This window comes from Pristiophorus japonicus, unplaced genomic scaffold (assembly GCF_044704955.1).
Source record: "Pristiophorus japonicus isolate sPriJap1 unplaced genomic scaffold, sPriJap1.hap1 HAP1_SCAFFOLD_29, whole genome shotgun sequence".
NCBI lineage: Eukaryota > Metazoa > Chordata > Chondrichthyes > Pristiophoridae > Pristiophorus > Pristiophorus japonicus.
The window spans coordinates 3,161,438-3,180,934 of NW_027252668.1; the positions used below are offsets into that span (position 1 = coordinate 3,161,438).

The following is a 19,497-nucleotide window of genomic DNA, read 5'->3' on the forward strand; positions in this document are numbered from 1 at the left end:
TACTCTATACTTCTATTCATGAAGCCTAGGATCCCATAAGCCTTTCTAACTGCTTTCTCAACCTGCGCTGCCACCTTCAGCGATTGGTGCACATATACTCCTGGGTCTCTCTGTTCTTGCACCCCTTTAAAATTGTATTCTTTAGTTTATATTTCCACTCCTCTTTCTTCTGACCAAAATGTATCACTTTTGAACTTTTCTATGTTAAATTTCATCTGCCACATGTCCATCCATTCCACCAGCCTGTATATGTCTTTCAAGATCTATCACTATCCTCCTCACTGTTCACTGTACTTCTAAGTTTTGTGTCATCTGCAAATTTGGAAATTGTGCCCTGTACACCCAAGTCTAAGTCATTAATATAGATCAAAAAAAGCAGTGGCCCCAGTACTGACCCCTGGGGAACACCACTTCCTCCAGTCTGAAAAACAACCGTTCACCACTACTCTGTTTGTGTCACTTAGCCACTTTCATATCCATGCTGCACTGTCCCGATTTTGCTGGTATTGGTAACACGCCCAGGCTCACTAAACACAAAACCTAGTCTGTTAATCACTTTCAGCTACTGAAAGTACCTCACAGCATCTCTTCTACCTCCAATATGTGAATAGAGCATCATGCCTGCAAACCTTGTATAAGTTTATATCCACTCAGCAAATCTATTTAAGAAAAGCCTGCCGACCGATGAGACACTGTTAAGGTGCCAGTGTGCTGCTGGTTTGCTCGGCAATTTGCCTGTAATGGACTCTGTATTTTGGTCTCTGTATTTAAGGAAGGATATACTTGCATTAGAGGCTGTTCAGTGAAGGTTCACTAGGTTGATTCCAGAGATGAGGGGGTTGACTCATCAAGAAAGGTTGAGTAGGTTGGGCCTATACAAATTGGAGTTCAGAAGAATGAGAGGTGATCTTATCAAAACATATAAGATGATGAGGGGGCTCAATAAGGTGGATGCAGAGAGGATATTTCCACTCATACGGGAAACTAAAACTAGGGGACATAGTCTTAGAATAAGGGGCCGCCCAATTAAAATTAAGGTGATGAATTTCTTCTCTGATGGGTGTAAATCTATGGAATTCTCTGCCCAAGAGAGCTGTGGAGGCTGGGTCTTTGAATATATTTAAGGCAGAGATAGACAGATTTTTGAGTGATAAGGGAGTAAAAGGTTATGGGGAGCGGGCAGGGAAGTGGAGCTGAGTCCATGATCAGATCAGCCATGGTCTTATTGAATGGCGGAGCAGGCCTGAGGGGCCAAATGGCCTACTCCTGCTCCTATTTCTTATGTTCTAACTGAACATTTCTCCCAGTGTAACCTTGTCTGTAATGAAATGTGTCTTTTAATAAGCCTCAGATCCTTGTTCATGTCTGCTGTAGATTCCGGAGATGAGGGGGGTCGACTTATGACGATAGGTTGGGCCTATACACATTTGAGTTCAGAGGAATGAAGTGATCTTAGTGTGGCCCTGAAGGAGTGTGTCCAGGCTGAAATTCTGTTCCCCCTGTATGATCCTCCCCCCAGATTGTCCTTTCTCAGCTCCAGCCAGGTGATGCTAAACATTCAGGTGGGAAAGACAAAAATCCACAGCAATGTGTTGAAAGCAACATTAATTTATGTGTCTATATATCAAATATTAAATTCCAGTCCAGCTACAGGAGTTATTAATATCAGCGTTACAAGAGATATAAACCCCAACTGTCAGAATGAACACAATTCAGTCCAGGATGTGATTAACAGCAGCAATAACAGCAGAATCCAACCACTGCAGTCACTTGTGAACTCGCTGGTGGCTCAGCAGGTTGGATGATCGAATGAATCCCTTCCCACATTCAGAGCAGCTGAACGGCCTCTCCCCAGTGTGAATTCGCTGGTGTCTCAGCAGGTGGGCTGACCGAGTGAATCCCATCCCACATTCAGAGCAGCTGAACGGCCTCTCCCCTGTGTGAATTCGCTGGTGTCTCAGCAGGTGGTATGACAGAATGAATCCCTTCCCACACTCGGAGCAGGTAAACGGCCTCTCCCCAGCGTGAAGTCGCTGGTGTATCAGCAGGTGCTGTTTGCTTTTAAAACTCTTCTCACAGTCAGAACATTTAAAAGGCCTCTCCCCAGTGTGAACTCGCTGGTGTGTCAGCAGGGCGAATAACTGAGTGAATCCCTTCCCACACTCGGAGCAGGTGAACGGCCTCTCCCCAGTGTGAACTCGCTGGTGTGTCAGGAGTTGCTGTTTGCTTTTAAAACTCTTCTTACAGTTAGAACATTTAAAAGTTCTCTCCTCAGTGTGAACTCGCTGGTGTCTCAGCAGGGCGAATAACTGAGTGAATCCCTTCCCACAGTCGGAGCAGGAGAACGGTCTTTCCCCAGTGTGAACTTGCTGGTGTATCAGCAGGCTGGATGACTGAGTGAATCTCTTCCCACACTCGGAGCAGGTGAACGGCCTCTCCCCAGTGTGAACTCGCTGGTGTGTCAGGAGTTGCTGTTTGCTTTTAAAACTCTTCTCACAGTCAGAACATTTAAAAGGTCTCTCCCCAGTGTGAACTCGCTGCTGTCTCAGCAGGCTGGATGACTGAGTGAATCCCTTCCCACAGTCGGAGCAGATGAATGGCCTCCCCCCAGTGGGAACTTGCTGGTGTGTCAGCAGGTGGGATGATGCAGTGAATCCCTTCCCACAGTCGGAGCAGATGAACAGCCTCTCCCCAGTGGGAACTTGGTGTGTCAGCAGGTGGGATGATGCAGTGAGTCCCTTCCCACAGTCGGAGCAGGTAAACGGCTGGTGCATTTTCAGCTGGGACGGGTAGTTGAATCGTTTCCCACAGTCCTCACATTTACATGGTTTCTCCCCAATGTGACTGCGCTTGTGTCTCTCCAGGTTGGATGATTGGCTGAAGCCTTGTCCACACACAGAGCACGTGTACCGTTTCTCCCCACTGTGAACGGTGCCTTCTGCTTCCATGGTCAAAAGCTGATGATATTCCGGTCCCGATGTATCGAGTGACTGTCAGATCTTGAAGTGATGTTTGGTTTGAGCTTCCAGTCTACAAATCCTCCCCTTTTAATACCCTATAAAGTGAATTTCAAACAGGAAAAAGGGAGTGTGAGAGAGAACCCACAAAAACACAAAGGCAGTTTGTGAAATTGAGCTTGATGAATCTGGTCATTTGTGGGGCCAGCACTAGAAAAACGTGACAATGAAAGCTGCCGGATTGTCATAAAAACACATCTGGGTCACGACTGTCCTTCAGGGAAGGGAACCCACCTCCCATGACAGTCCCACATGGGAAATTGTTGGTCCCACTGGGCCCAGAAGTACTGGGGGTGAAACCCAGCAGCTTCTCCCTCCTCCCCACTCCAGCTCAAACTGATGCAACGAACAGACCCACACAGGAGGTCAGGGAGAGACTTCCACATCCAGCGCCCTCCCTGATAGAGCGACTGGGAATTTCTGGGCCTGCTGCATAAATGCAAGTGGTGTGCGGGTGGCACTGCTCCCGGGGTTTGCTGGTGCCAAGCTTGGCGGCTCTGACTCGGGGCCTGAGAGCTGCACTGGGTGTTACCCGGGGCCTGAGAGCTGCACTGGGTGTTACCTGGGGCCTGAGAGCCGCACTCGGTGAAAAAACAGGCAGACAAAAAGCAGGAAACTGTCGACCAATTAGCCTTACATCTGTTGTTGGGAGTCCATTATTAAAGAAGCAGTAGCAGGACATTTGGAAAAGCAAAATTCGGTCAGGCAGAGTCAGCAAGGATTAATGAAGGGGAAATTAAGTTTGACAAATTTGCTGGAATTCTTTGAGCATGTAATGAACAGGGTGGATAAAGTGGATGTGGTGTAATTGGACATCCAGAAGGTATTTGACAAGGTGCCACATAAAAGGTTACTGCACAAGATAAAAGTTCACGGGGTTGGGGGTACTATATTAGCATGGATTGAGGATTGGCTAACTAACAGAAAACAGAGAGTCGGGATAAATGGTTCATTCTGGGGTTGGCAATCAGTAACTAGTGGGGTGCCACAGGGATCAGTGCTGGGACCCCAACTATTTACAATCTATATTAACGACTTGGAAGAAGGGACTGAGTGTAACGTAGCCAAGTTTGCTGATGATATAAAGATGGGAGGAAAAGCAATGTGTGAGGAGGACACAAAGAATATGCAAAAGGACACAGTTAGGCTCAGTGAGTGGGCAAAAATTTGGCAGATGGAGTATAATGTTGGAAAGTGTGAGGTCATGCACTTTGGCAGAAAAAAAATCAAAGAGCAAGTTATTATTGAAATGGAGAAAGATTGTAAAGTGCTGCAGTACAGCGGGACCTGGGGGTACTTGTGCATGAAACACAAAAGGTTAGTATGCAGGTGAAGCAAGTGATCAGGAAGGCCAATGGAATCTTGAACTTTATTGCAAAGGGGCTGGAGTATAAAAGCAGGGAAGTCTTGCTACAGTTATACAGGTTACAGGTTATTGGTGAGGCCACACCTGGAATACTGCGTGCAGTTTTGGTTTCCATATTTATGAAAGGATATAGTTGCTTTGGAGGCAGTTCAGAGAAGGTTCATTAGGTTGATTCCGGAGATGAAGGGATTGACTTATGAGAAGAGGTTGGGCCTCTACTCATTGGAATTCAGAAGAATGAATGAGAGGTGATTTATCGAAATGTATAAGATTATGAGGGGGCTTGACAAGGTGGATGCAGAGAGAATGTTTTCACTGATAGGGGGGACTAGAACTAGGAGGCATAATCTTAGAATAAGGGGCTACCCATTTAAAACTGAGATGAGGAGGAATTTCTTCTCTCAGAGGGTTGTAAATCTGTGGAATTCGCTGCCTCAGAGAGCTGTGGAAGCCGGGACATTGAATATATTTAAGATCGAGATAGACAGTTTATTAACCGATAAGGGAATAAGAGGTTATGGGGAGCAGGCATGGAATTGGACCTGAGTCCATGATCGGATCAGTCATGATCGTATTAAATGGCGGAGCAGGCTCAAGGGGCCGTATGGCCTACTCCTGCTCCTATTTTTTATGTTCTTATTTTTTTATATTGTGGGTATCTGGTATATGAATGTGGGTTGACTCTGTATCTGCCCATCTCTGGTATGTGGATGAGGGTTTTACTGTGTGTGTCAGTTTCTAATACGAGAGTGTGGGTTTTATCCTGTACCTATCAATTTCTGGTAATTGCCTGTGGGTTTCATTCTGTATCTTTCCATTCCTGGTGTGTGAGTGTGTGTGTTTTGTGCTCTCTGTCCATCTCTGTTATGTGAATGTGAGCTCTCCTTCATACCCGTCATTCTCCAGTATGTTAGTATTGTTTTACTATGTACCACCAATTACTGATAGAGTATTCGTTTTACTTTCTGTCAATTTTTGTTATGGAGGTGAGTGTTTATGCTGAATCTGTCAGTCTCTGGTAAATGAGTCTGAGTTTCACTCTGCATCTATCTGTCTCTGGTATGTGAGTGTGGGCCTTTCTCTGTATCTCTCCATTTCTGTTATGGGAGTCTGGGTTTTACATAGAAACATAGAAAATAGGTGCAGGAGTAGGCCATTCGGCCCTTCTAGCCTGCACCGCCATTCAATGAGTTCATGGCTGAACATGCAACTTCAGTACCCCATTCCTGCTTTCTCACCATACCCCTTGATCCCCCTAGTCGTAAGGACTTCATCTAACTCCTTTTTGAATATATTGAATGAATTGGCCTCAACAACTTTCTGTGGTAGAGAATTCCACAGGTTCACCACTCTCTGGGTGAAGAAATTCCTCCTCATCTCGGTCCTAAATGGCTCAGCCCTTATCCTTAAGACTGTGTCCCCTGGTTGTGGACTTCCCCAACATTGGAAACATTCTTCCTGCATCTAACCTGTCTAACCCCGTCAGAATTTTTAACGTTTCTATGAGGTCCCCTCTCATTCTTCTTAACTCCTGTGAATACAAGCCCAGTTGATCCAGTCTTTCTTGATAGGTCAGTCCCGCCATCCCGGGAATCAGTCTGGTGAACCTTTGCTGCACTCCCGCAATAGCAAGAATGTCCTTCCTCAGGTTAGGAGACCAAAACTGTACACAATACTCCAGGTGTGGCCTCACCAAGGCCCTGTACAAATGTAGCAACACCTCCCTGCCCCTGTACTCAAATCCCCTCGCTATGAAGGCCAACATGCCATTTGCTTTCTTAACCGCCTGCTGTACCTGCATGCCAACCTTCAATGACTGATGTACCATGACACCCAGGTCTCGTTGCACCTCCCCTTTTCCTAATCTGTCACCATTCAGATAATAGTCTGTCTCTCTGTTTTTACCACCAAAGTGGATAACCTCACATTTATCCACATTATACTTCACCTGCCATGCATTTGCCCACTCACCTAACCTATCCAAGTCGCTCTGCAGCCTCATAGCATCCTCCTCGCAGCTCACACTGCCACCCAACTTAGTATCATCCGCAAATTTGGAGATACTACATTTAATCCCCTCGTCTAAATCATTAATGTACAGTGTAAACAGCTGGGGCCCCAGCACAGAACCATGCGGTACCCCACTAGTCACTGCCTGCCATTCTGAAAAGTCCCCATTTACTCCTACTCTTTGCTTCCTGTCTGACAACCAGTTCTCAATCCATGTCAGCACACTACCCCCAATCCCATGTGCTTTAACTTTGCACATTAATTTCTTGTGTGGGACTTTGTCGAACGCCTTCTGAAAGTCCAAATATACAACATCAACTGGTTCTCCCTTGTCCACTCTACTGGAAACATCCTCAAAAAATTCCAGAAGATTTGTCAAGCATGATTTCCCTTTCACAAATCCATGTTGACTTGGACCTATCATGTCACCTCTTTCCAAATGCACTGCTATGACATCCTTAATAATTGATTCCATCATTTTACCCACTACCGATGTCAGGCTGATCGGTCTATAATTCCCTGTTATCTCTCTCCCTCCTTTTTTTAAAAGTGGGGTTACATTGGCTACCCTCCACTCCATAGGAACTGATCCAGAGTCAATGGAATGTTGGAAAATGACTGTCAATGCATCCACTATTTCCAAGGCCACCTCCTTAAGTACTCTGGGATGCAGTCCATCAGGCCCTGGGGATTTATCGGCTTTCAATCCCATCAATTTCCCCAACACAATTTCCCCACTAATAAGGATTTCCCTCGGTTCCTCCTCCTTACTAGACCCTCCGACCCCTTTTATATCCGGAAGGTATTCTGTACCTGTCAAGTTCTGATATGTGATTGTGGGCCTTACTGTATACCTGCCAGTTTCTGCTTAATTGAGAGTGGGCTTTTCTTTGTACCTGTCAGTTTCTGGTATGGAAGAGATGTCTTTACTCTGTACCTGTCAAGTACTGACAAGTGAGTATGGCATTTCACTGTGTCTGTCAATTTATGTTATGGGAATGTGGATTTTAATATGTCAGCCTCTGATATGTGAGTGTGGGTTTTATACTGTATCCTCAGTCTCTGATGTGCGAGTGTGTGTATTATTCTGTACCCGTCAGGTTTTGGTATGTGTGTTGAGGTTTAATCTGTGCCTCTAAGTTTCTGCTATGTTGGTCTGGGTTTAATCTGTACCTATTTGTTTCTGCTACTTGATTGTGTGTTTTAGTCTGTACCTGTCAGTTTCTGCTGTGAGAGTGTGGAATTTACTCTGTATTTGGTATGTGAACGTGAGGATCAATTTTACTTTTTAACCTGTATTTCTGATATGGGAGTGAAGATTTTGCCTTCTACCTGTCATTTTTCTGGTGTGTGCATGTGGGTTTTACTCTGCCCCTATCGGTTTCTGCGATGCAAGTACCAATTTTACTTACTGCCTTTCAGTTTTTGGATATGTGCACATGGGATTTACACTTTACCTGTCACTCTCTGGTGTGCAAGTGCGGATTTTATTCTGTTACTGTCACTTTCATGTATGTGTGTGTGTGTGTGTGTGTGTGTGTGTTGTATACTGTATCTGTCAGTCTATGGTACAGGAATGTGGGTTTTATTCTGCACCTGTCATCTTCTGGTATGTTCTGGGGGTTAAATACTGAATCCGTCAGATTCTGAAACTTGAATATGGCTTTTGCTCTGTACCCATCAGCTTGTGATATGAGAGTACGATTTATACTATCTATTTGTTATTTGTTCCGATAGGGGTTTTATTCTCTACCTACCAGTTTCTGGCAAGTGAGTGTGGGTGTTTAATGTACCTGCCAGTGTGATCGGTTTCAATGGTGAAACAGCATCTGATTCTACTGCTCCATGTGGCTGTAAGATTCACAATGTAACTCTGCCACTTCGGATCACTGTGGGACTGACTGATTCCGCTGCCTGTGATAATAGGATTAGAGGCCAGTTCTGTGTCCCTACGCTCTGTGAGTGATAATGTACTTACTGTGTGGGAGAAGGAGCTGCCTGAACTGTTCCTCGTGTTCCGGGTGGAGGAAAGCTCTCATTTGTTCTGGCTGGTTGAAGAATATTGCTCTGAGAATAATCATACAAGAACAATATTAGTCACAAGATGCAGGTGAAGATTATGATGGATCTGAGAGAGCAACAATGTATCTCTCGATCACCAGCAGTCAATGGAGAAGTCAATGCACCAGACAATATAAACAGTTTTAAAATATTTTCTCCCACACTCCTCTCCTGCAATAGATGCACTTTGTGAAACTCCTCACATCCTCACTGCCAGGTTATGTTTCCACTGTTCACTGTCCAAGAACAACAGACACGGTGAGATTGGAACTGAATCAGGAACATTCACTACTGATTTGGGGAAAGAAAGCAGCAACGATTTGAAAGAGCGAGGTGATTTACGTTCTCTGTTATCTTACACTGTCCACACACAGCCCGAGAATGGCCTCTCCCTTCCCCCACTCACACCACGCACTGACACTGGTTCTTGCTTCACTCCGCCCCTTACACACAGCCCCCGGACTCAGTGCCGGTCTCTGAGCCCATCTGCGGACACGCTCCCAAAGCGCTGCGCTGCGCTGCTGTAAGGAGGCTGCTGCTCGCTGCCTTACCCCGGGGCCGCGGGCTTTCCATTTCCGGCTGTTTGAAACCATCTTCTTCCGCTCACTGAGTGAATGGTGATCACAGGCAGGACTTGGGGAGGGGAGGGCGCATGCGCTCTTCTGCTCACTGGGACTCGACACAGGGGGTGGGGCTGAGCCGCGCATGCGCAGCTCTCTGCAATAATTCAGCCTGTAAAAATCAAAGTGCACTTTTCCCAATTTACTTTTATCAGAATCTGAACAAAGGAACTGGGCCTGGGGGGAAAGGACAGAGAATGATTAAAGCTGGGAGCCTTGTCCCTTGGAAATGCTCAATTTGGGATCATTCCGTGCAGGGTGTTTACATAACAAGAATTAGGAACATGAGTGGGCCATCTAGCCCCTCGAGCCTGTTCCGCCATTCAAAAAGATCATGGCTGATCTGGCCGTGGACTCAGCTCCACTTACCCGCCCGCTCCCCATAACCCTTAATTCCCTTATTGGTTAAAAATCTATCTATCTGTGATTTGAATACATTCAATGAGCTAGTCTCAACTGCTTCCTTCAGAGAATTCCACAGATTCACAACCCTCTGGGAGAAGAAATTCCTTCTCAACTCAGCTTTAAATTGTCTCCCCCATATTTTGATGCTGTGCCCCCTAGATCTAGTCTCCCTGACCAGTGGAAACAACCTCGATCTTGTCTATCCCTTTCATTATTTTAAATGTTTCTATAAGATCACCCCTCATCCTTCTGAACTCCAACGAGTAAAGACCCAGTCTACTCAATCTATCATCATAAGGTAACCCCCTCATCTCCAGAATCAGCCTAGTGAATCATCTCTGTACCCTCTCCAAGGCTAGTATATCCTTCCTTAAGTAAGGTGACCATAACTGCACGCAGTACTCCAGGTGCGGCCTCACCAATACCCTATACAGTTGCAGCAGGACCTCCCTGCTTTTGTATTCCATCCCTCTCGCAATGAAGGCCAACATTCCATTCGCCTTCCTGATTACCTGCTGCACCTCCAAACTAATTTTTGGGATTCATGCACAAGGACCCCCAGGTCCCTCTGCACCGCAGCATGTTGTAATTTCTCCCCATTCAGCCGTCTTCACAAAGCAATCCTGCAAAAACATCGGAGGGATGAGGGAGTGGGAGTTTTTGCTGGGACCGCGCAGGAGTTAATATCTGACAGAAATAGTTCGAGATTAGTTTAGTTAGAGAAACTTCTTCACCCAGAGAGTAGTGAACCTGTGGAATTCTCCACCACAGAAAGTTGTTGAGGCCAATTCACTAAATATATTCAAAAAGGAGTTAGATGAAGTCCTTACTACTAGGGGGATCAAGGGGTATGGCGAGAAAGCAGGAATGGGGTACTGAAGTTGCATGTTCAGCCATGAACTCATTGAATGGCGGTGCAGGCTGGAGGGGCTGAATGGCCTGCTCCTGCACCTATTTTCTATGTTTCTATGTTTCTATTAGAGTCAAACACTCGGTCACTGAGAGTAATATCGAAGTGGATAATTAAGAGGTTATATGTAGGGAGGAACTTATTACAATCACTATCACGAATGAAGTAGTACTCGGTGAAATAATGGGATGAAAGACGGACAAGTCACCTGGAATTGATGGCTTACATCCTGTGGTCTTATGAAATGTGGCTGTAGAGATAGTGGATGCATTGTTTGTAATCTACCAAAATTCCCTGGATTCTGGGGTGGTCCCAGCAGATTGGAAAACTGCAAATGTAACACCCTTATTTAAAAAAGGAGGCAGACAAAAAGCAGGAAACTATCACCCAGTTAACCTAACATCTATCATTGGGAAAATGCTGGAGTCCATTATTAAGGAAGCAGTAGCAGGACATTTGGAAAAGCATGATTCAATCAAGCAGAGTCAGCATGGTTTTATGAAAGGGAAATCATGTTTGACAAATTTGCTGGAGTTCTTTGAGGATGTAACGAGCAGGGTGGATAAGGGGGAACCAGTGGATGTGGTGTATTTGGATTTTCAGAAGGCATTCGATAAAGTGCCACATAAGAGGTTACTGCACAAGATAAAAGCTCACGGGATTGGGAATAATATATGCTTGGATAGAGGATTGACTAACGAACAGAAAACAGAGAGTCGAGATAAATGGGTCATTTTCCGGTTGGCAAACAGTAACTAGTGGGGCGTCGCAGGGATTGGTGCTGGGTACTCAACTATTTACAATCAATATTAATGACCTGGATGACGGGATCGAGTTTAATTTAGCCAAGTTCGCCGATGATACAAAGATGGGTGGGAAAGCAAATTGTGAGGAAGACACAAAAAATCTGCAAAGGAATATAGACAGGCTAAGTGAGTGAACATAAATGTGGCCCATAAGAACATAAGAAATAGGAGCAGGAGTAGGCCATATAGTCCCTCGAGCCTGGTCCGCCATTTAGTGTGATCATGGCTAATCCGATCATGGACTCAGGTCCACTTCCAGATGGAGTATAATGTGGGAAAATGTGAGGTTATCCACTTTGGCAGAAATAATAGAAAAGCAAATTATAATTTAAATAAAGAAAAATTACAAAGTGCAGCAGTACAAAGCGATCTGGGGATCCTTGTGCATGAAACACAAAAAGTTTGCATGCAGGTACAGCAAGTAATCAGGAAGGCAAATGGAATGTTGGCCTTTATTGCAAGGGGGATAGAGTATAAAAACAGAGAAGTCCTGCTACAACTGTACAGGGTATTGGTGAGGCCACATCTGGAGTACTGTGTACAGTTTTGGTCTCCGTATTTAAGGAAGGATACACTTGCATTGGAAGCTGTTCAGAGAAGGTTCACTCAGTTGATTCCGAAGATGAGGCAATTGACTTATGAGGATAGGTTTGAGTAGATTGGGCCTAAAAACATTGGAGTTCAGAAGAATGAGAGGTGATCTTATTGAAACTTATAAGATAATGAGGGGACTTGACAAGGTGGATACAGAGAGGATATTTCCACTCATGGGGGCAACTAAAACTTGAGGACATAATCTTAGAATTAGGGGCTGCCCATTTAAAACTGGGAAGAGGAGGAATTTCTTCTCTCAGAGGGTTGTAAATCTATGGAATTTTCTGTGCCAGAGAGCTGTGGCGCCTGGGTCATTGAATATATTTAAGGCGGAGATAGTCAGATTTTTGAGCGATAATGGAGTAAAGGTGTGTGTGTGGAGAGAGTCAGACTGAACACTGTGAGCTCAAAGTAAAGTGTGACCTTTGTCTTTGATTGCAGGTCTCCAGAGTGCCTCTCCAACCTGGGAAGCCTCCTTAAATACCTGTGCTCCCAAAGAATTATGGGATCCTTGGGACTCCAGGGGATGAGCCCTCTGGTAGCTGTACAGAGTAAATACAAGTATACAGATATCACAAAAGGGTTATGCGGAGCGGGCAGGGAAGTGGAGCTGAGTCCATGATCAGATCAGCCATGATTTTATTGAATGGCAGAGCATGCTTGAGGGATCAAATGGCCTACTCCTGCTCTGATCACAGCCAAGCAAGTGATAAATGTGGGACACTGTTTCTCTCACTCTCTGACACTGTCCCGCAGTGTGGGATTCACAATGTGTCTGTCTCTGGTACAATATAGTGAGAGAGGAGACTTCATCTTCTGCCTCTCCAGAATAAAACGGGACCTCACAGGTCATTCTGGAACTGATACTGTGCATGTCTTTCTGTGTCTCACTGCCCTACCTCGCACTCTCCTGTCTCTCGCTCAGACCTCTCCTCTCTCTCTGCTGATATCCGCTCTCTCTTGTACTGGTTGTGAAGGCGGGATACTGTTATTTAGCGTGATGTGGAAACACTCTTGGAAGTGCAAGACGGATAATGTCTCTGTTTCTCTCTCTGGTGCAATACGTGAAGGTGTGGCACTGTTACTGAGCGTATTATGGAGACACTGATACAAAGTGTAAAACTGATACTGCATCTGTCTGTGTCTGGGCGACCAACATCCTCAAGGTTGTGGCCGATGGCAAGGATTGCAGGGGAATGTCCCTGGCCACGATAAAGAAGGCTCTGGCGGCCAAAAGCGTGGATGTGGAGAAGCGCGGGTCCCAGATCAGATTCAGTATTAAGAAGAATGTGATGAATGGCTCCCTGAAGCAGATCAAGGGCACGGGCGTGTCGAAATCTCGACCTCCGAAAAGAATGACTCCGACACTTACAGCTCCGGTAGAAGTTTCCTTTTTAATTTACTTGCTCGCAAGGGGTAGGTTTCACTCAGTCAAGGGCTAAATGAACACCTCCGAAATGGTTCAGTTTAACAAGATATTTATACAGTAAAACCAAAGTTCTGGCCTCTCCCTGTGTATTGCTCTGTCTCACAGTCAGTGAATACAGATAAAGAGTTAATTACTATATCCTGGTCCTGACATGGTGTCCCGATATTTCCTTTTGTCAGGGTTATCAGAAAGCCAAACGGCCATTACTCCATGAGTCATAGGTAATGGGCTATCACCTGTCTTGTATTGTGTCAGGATTGTTTCAATTTCCTGGTCAGTTTATCTGTTTGCATCAAATGGATGAGGTCTCGGAAAGAGATAATGGCTAGAAGATAAGGGTGGGGTGACATGGAACTCCTGTAGTGTAGACAATAGGAGAGCACCATGGGGGGTTACTTGTCTCAGCATGACTTGTCTCCTAGCTGTCTGATGGCCATCAGCCATCTAACAGCAGGTTTAGCTGTTTATGCAAGCTGACTGCTAAAATGCAGAAAGTTCTGGAAGGGCCAGGACTCCATTTTAATCAAAAGGCACACAAATACCGTATGGTATCAGCTTAGATAAAAATACTTTCCACAGGCGCCTCGGGCTTTTTCAAAATCGCTAAGATGGATCCCCAGGAGAAAGTGGGAAAGAAGGTGAAGAAGCCAGCAGCCAAGAAAGCAGCAGCCAAGAAAGCAGCAGCCAAGAAAACGAGCACCAAGAAGGTGCCAACGGCAAAAAAGACAGCGAAAGGGCCGGCTGGGAAGAAGGTGGCGGTGAAGAAGCCCAAAAGTCCCAAGAAAGTGAAGGCGGCCAAAAAGGTGGAGAACCCGAGGGTCAAGGCCACGCCCAAATCAGCAAAGGCCAAGAAAGCAGCACCCAAAAAGTAAATAAAAAGGCAACTTCTAAACATTTAAACCCAAAGGCTCTTCTCAGAGCCACCCACGCCTCTCAGAAAAGAGCTGATCCCGGAATCAAATAATCCCTGTACCGAGCTCAGATTCCAGATAGAAATCATTGAAAATGACCCGGGGATCCCTCGTGACTCGTTGGCATTGGCTGCACCCAACCCCGCCCCACTCAGTGTCTGTACCCGCCCCTCCCCCAGAAAAAGGTTAGTAAAGACAAACGTAGGTCCGCTGCAGTCAGAATCAGGGGAAGTCATAACGGGGAACAAAGAAATGGCAGACCAATTGAACAAGTACTTTGGTTCGGTATTCACTAAGGAGGACACAAACAACCTTCCGGATATGAAAGGGGTCAGAGGGTCCAGTAAGGAGGATGAACTGAGGGAAATCTTTATTAGTCGGGAAATTGTGTTGGGGAAATTGATGGGATTGAAGGCCGATAAATCCCCAGGGCCTGATGGACTGCATCCCAGAGTACTTAAGGAGGTGGCCTTGGAAATAGCGGATGCATTGACAGTCATTTTCCAACATTCCATTAATTCTGGATCAGTTCCTATCGAGTGGAGGGTAGCCAATGTAACCCCACTTTTTAAAAAAAGGAGGGAGAGAGAAAGCAGGGAATTATAGACCGGTCAGCCTGACCTCAGTAGTGGGTAAAATAATGGAATCAATTATTAAGGATGTCATAGCAGCGCATTTGGAAAATGGTGACATGATTGGTCCAAGTCAGCATGGATTTGTGAAAGGGAAATCATGCTTGACAAATCTTCTGGAATTTTTTGAGGATTTTTCCAGTAAAGTGGACAAAGGAGAACCAGTTGATGTGGTATATTTGGACTTTCCAGAAGGCTTTCGACAAGGTCCCACACAAGAGATTAATGTGCAAAGTTAAAGCACATGGGATTGGGGGTAGTGTGCTGACGTGGATTGAGAACTGGTTGTCAGACAGGAAGCAAAGAGTAGGAGTAAATGAGTACTTTTCAGAATGGCAGGCAGTGACTAGTGGGGTACCGCAAAGTTCTGTGCTGGGGCCCCAACTGTTTACATTGTACATTAATGATTTAGACAAGGGGATTAAATGTAGTATCTCCAAATTTGCGGATGACACTAAGTTAGGTGGCAGTGTGAGCTGGGAGGAGGATGCTATGAGGCTGCAGAGTAACTTGGATAGGTTCGTGAGTGGGCAAATGAATGGCAGATGAAGTATAATGTGAGGTTATCCACTTTGGTGGTAAAAACAGAGAGACAGACTATTATCTGAATGGTGACAGATTAGGAAAAGGGAAGGTGCAACGAGACCTGGGTGTCATGGTACATCAGTCATTGAAGGTTGGCATGCAGGTGCAGCAGGCGGTTAAGAAAGAAAATGGCATGTTGGCCTTCATAGCGAGAGGATTTGAGTACAGGGGCAGGGAGGTATTGCTACAGTTGTACAGGGCCTTGGTGAGGCCACACCTGGAGTATTGTGTACAGTTTTGGTCTCCTAACTTGAGGAAGGACATTCTTGCTATTGAGGGAGTGCAGCGAAGGTTCACCAGACTGATTCCCGGGATGGCGGGACTGACATATCAAGAAAGACTGGATCAACTGGGCTTGTATTCACTGGAGTTCAGAAGAATGAGAGGGGATCTCATAGAAACGTTTAAAATTCTGACGGGTTTAGACAGGTTAGATGCAGGAAGAATGTTCCCAATGTTGGGGAAGTCCAGAACCAGGGGTCACAGTCCAAGGATAAGGGGTAATCCATTTAGGACTGAGATGAGGAGAAACTTCTTCACCCAGAGAGTGGTGAACCTGTGGAATTCTCTACCACAGAAAGTTGTTGAGGCCAATTCACTAAATAGATTCAAAAAGGAGTTAGAGATAGTCCTTACTACTCGGGGGATCAAGGGGTATGGCGAGAAAGCAGGAATGGGGTACTGAGATTGCATGTTCAGCCATGAACTCATTGAATGGCGGTGCAGACTCTAAGGGCTGAATGGCCTACTCCTGCACCTATTTTCTGTGTTTCTGTATATCTGTCTCTGGTGTGTGAGGGTGGGATCTTCCTTGAATATAATTGGTCTCTGGTGTGAGAGGGTGGGATTTTCCCTGTGTTTTTCGGTCTTTGGTGTGTGAGGGTGGGATTTTCATAGAAACATAGAAAATAGGTGCAGGAGTAGGCCATTCGGCCCTTCTAGCCTGCAACGCCATTCAATGAGTTCATGGCTGAACAATCAACTTCAGTACCCCATTCCTGCTTTCTCGCCATACCCCTTGATCCCCCTAGTAGTAAGGACCTCATCTAACTCCTTTTTGAATATATTTAGTGAATTGGCCTCAACAACTTTCTGTGGTAGAGAATTCCACAGGTTCACCACTCTCTGGGTGAAGAAGTTCCTCCGCATCTCGGTCCTAAATGGCTTACCCCTTATCCTTAGACTGTGACCTCTGGTTCTGGACTTCCCCAACATTGGGAACATTCTTCCTGCATCTAACCTGTCTAACCCCGTCAGAATTTTAAATGTTTCTATGAGGTCCCCTCTCATTCTTCTGAACTCCAGTGAATACAAGCCCAGTTGATCCAGTCTTTCTTGATAGGTCAGTCCCGCCATCCCGGGAATCAGTCTGGTGAACCTTCGCTGCACTCCCTCAATACCAAGAATGTCCTTCCTCAGGTTAGGAGACCAAAACTGTACACAATACTCCAGGTGTGGCCTCACCAATGCCCTGTACAACTGTAGCAACACCTCCCTGCCCCTGTACTCAAATCCCCTTGCTATGAAGGCCAACATGCCATTTGCTTTCTTAACCGCCTGCTGCACCTGCATGCCAACCTTCAATGACTGATGTACCATGACACCCAGGTCTCTTTGCACCTCCCCTTTTCCTAATCTGTCACCATTCAGATAATAGTCTGTCTCTCTGTTTTTACCACCAAAGTGGATAACCTCACATTTATCCACATTATACTTAATCTGCCATGCATTTGCCCACTCACCTAACCTATCCAAGTCGCTCTGCAGCCTCACAGCATCCTCCTCGCAGCTCACACTGCCACCCAACTTAGTGTCATCCGCAAATTTGGAGATACTACATTTAATCCCCTCATCTAAATCATTAATGTACAGTGTAAACAGCTGGGGCCCCAGCACAGAACCTTGCGGTACCCCACTAGTCACTGCCTGCCTTTCTGAAAAGTACCCATTTACTCCTACTCTTCGCTTCCTGTCTGACAACCAGTTCTCAATCCATGTCAGTACACTACCCCCAATCCCATGTGCTCTAACTTTGCACATCAATCTCTTGTGTGGGACCTTGTCGAACGCCTTCTGAAAGTCCAAATATACCACATCAACTGGTTCTCCCTTATCCACTCTACTGGAAACATCCTCAAAAAATTCCAGAAGATTTGTCAAGCATGATTTCCCTTTCACAAATCCATGCTGACTTGGACCTATCATGTCACCTCTTTCCAAATGCACTGCTATCACATCCTTAATAATTGATTCCATCATTTTACCCACTACCGATGTCAGGCTGACCGGTCTATAATTCCCTGTTTTCTCTCTCCCTCCTTTTTTAAAAAGTGGGGTTACATTGGCTACCCTCCACTCCATAGGAACTGATCCAGAGTCAATGGAATGTTGGAAAATGACTGTCAACGCATCCACTATTTCCAAGACCACCTCCTTAAGTGTGTGAGGGTGGGATTTTCCCTGTATATATCTGTCTCTGGTGTGTGAGGGTGGGATTTTCTCTGTATATATCTGTCTCCTGTATGTTAGGGTGGGATTTTCCCTGTATATAATCGGTCTCTGCTATGTGAGGGTGGGATTTTCCCTGTCTATATCTGTCTCAGGTATGTGAGGGTGGGAATTTCCCTGTCTATATATGTCTCTGGTGTGTGAGGGTGGGATTTTCTCTGTGTATACCTGTCTCTGGTATGTGAGGGTGGGTCTTCCTCTGTACCTGACAGTTTCTGCTTAATTGAGAATTGATGCCGCCTATCTCATACCGTTAAATTCAACACCTTTCTTGTCTGTCACTGCTGCTGTAACTACATTCGTTGTTTTACTATTACCTTCACTTGGAGTATCCTTGGCACTGTTTGGGACCCGAACTCTGCTCTTCACCCATTTTTTGGACATTTAACTACCATTTTTACTGTAGTTTTTCACTGAGTACTCATTTATTAGTTTGAAGTCCCTTTTAGTTTAATTTTGTTAATTTTAATTTACAAATGGGATTGACAATTGTCTTGTTGTAAAATCCTGCTGCAAGATCCCATAATTCAGTTCTGACCTGCGACGGATATTAAAAGTACCTCGGTTGAGATGGCCAAGAATCGAACCTGGGTCAACTGCTTGAAAGGCAGCTATGCTCAGCACTATACCACCATCGCCCACATATCAGTCATTTTGTATTTGCAGACAAACTGCTTCTTACAGGTCTTCAGCGGGACAAATAAATTGCTGTGCAATCATTTTAATCAGAATGTAAGCACGGTGCTGGGACACCTTCCCTCCAATTACAAATGGTCACTGTCAATAGTAATCTTGCTTGGACCGAGCCCTCACCCCATTTATTAGTTTAAAGTCTGGACTGAGTCCTCACCCCAGTTACTTTTTCTTCAGTCCCCTCTAGATTAAACAATAGTTATCACCAAAAATAAATGAAACCTCAATTTTATGTGATAAATAAATGGATGATGAATGTGCTTTGTAAATGTTAGAGAAATGGCATTTGCTGGAAGGCACTCGTGTTCGGTTCTAAACTGCGACATGGTGACATAAACTGTATTAAATGGAACCTGTTTGTGCTGGCCGAGAATGAAACCTGAGTCAACCCCTGGGAAGGCAGCTATGCTCAGCACTATAGCACCATCACACTAAGTTTAACATGTAAACCTCTGTATTGACAGACACTCACCATGGGTCTTTGGAGCTTTAGTCAGGACTAACTGCAATCATTGTAATCTGAATGTAAACAAGGTGTTCAGGTTATTTGTCTCCAGCTTAAAACAGTTACTGATGGATGGTCATCTTGTTGCACTACTGGCTGGCAGCCAGGAGATGGCACCAGCCTCCAATAGTTTGGCTGTTGTGGATTGTGTCCACACCCAGACCGCTGTGAGTCTGGTGCTGCCCGGGGAGCTGGCCAAGCACGCCGTGTCGGAATGGGACAAAGGCGGTGACCATTGCAAATAAATTCACAACACAGGAAAAAGCATTAAAAAAGGGAACGGCTCTTTTAAGAGGAAACCACAGTGTTAATTTTGTTGATTTATTCATTCTGCTATCGCCTTTTATAAAATAATGGTACAACACAGAGTATGTGAGTTTCACTCTGTATCTATCTGTCTCTGGTATGTGAGTGAGTTTCACTCTGCACCAGTTCTGGTGTGTGA

At 45.3% G+C, this 19,497-nt stretch overlaps 2 protein-coding genes across 5 annotated transcripts in view; one reads left to right on the plus strand and one right to left on the minus strand.

Moving 5' to 3' along the window:
- Positions 1-1,605: 1,605 nt before the first annotated feature.
- LOC139248205 (zinc finger protein 23-like) overlaps positions 1,606-19,497 on the minus strand; it is a 114,888-nt gene continuing 96,996 nt past the window's right edge. For all 4 annotated transcript variants that reach the window (XM_070871956.1, XM_070871954.1, XM_070871955.1 and 1 more), the window contains 2 exons: positions 8,372-8,460; positions 1,606-3,055 (listed from right to left, as the gene is read on the minus strand). In XM_070871956.1, coding sequence (XP_070728057.1) covers positions 1,767-2,948 — 1,182 coding nt within the window. In that variant the 5' untranslated portion in view covers positions 2,949-3,055; positions 8,372-8,460 and the 3' untranslated portion in view covers positions 1,606-1,766. The remainder of the gene's footprint in view (positions 3,056-8,371; positions 8,461-19,497) is intronic.
- Positions 13,827-19,297, plus strand: LOC139248125 (uncharacterized). Its single transcript, XM_070871874.1, has 2 exons — positions 13,827-14,086; positions 19,105-19,297. The coding sequence occupies exons 1-2, from the start codon at positions 13,827-13,829 to the stop codon at positions 19,295-19,297; spliced, it is 453 nt and encodes a 150-aa protein (XP_070727975.1).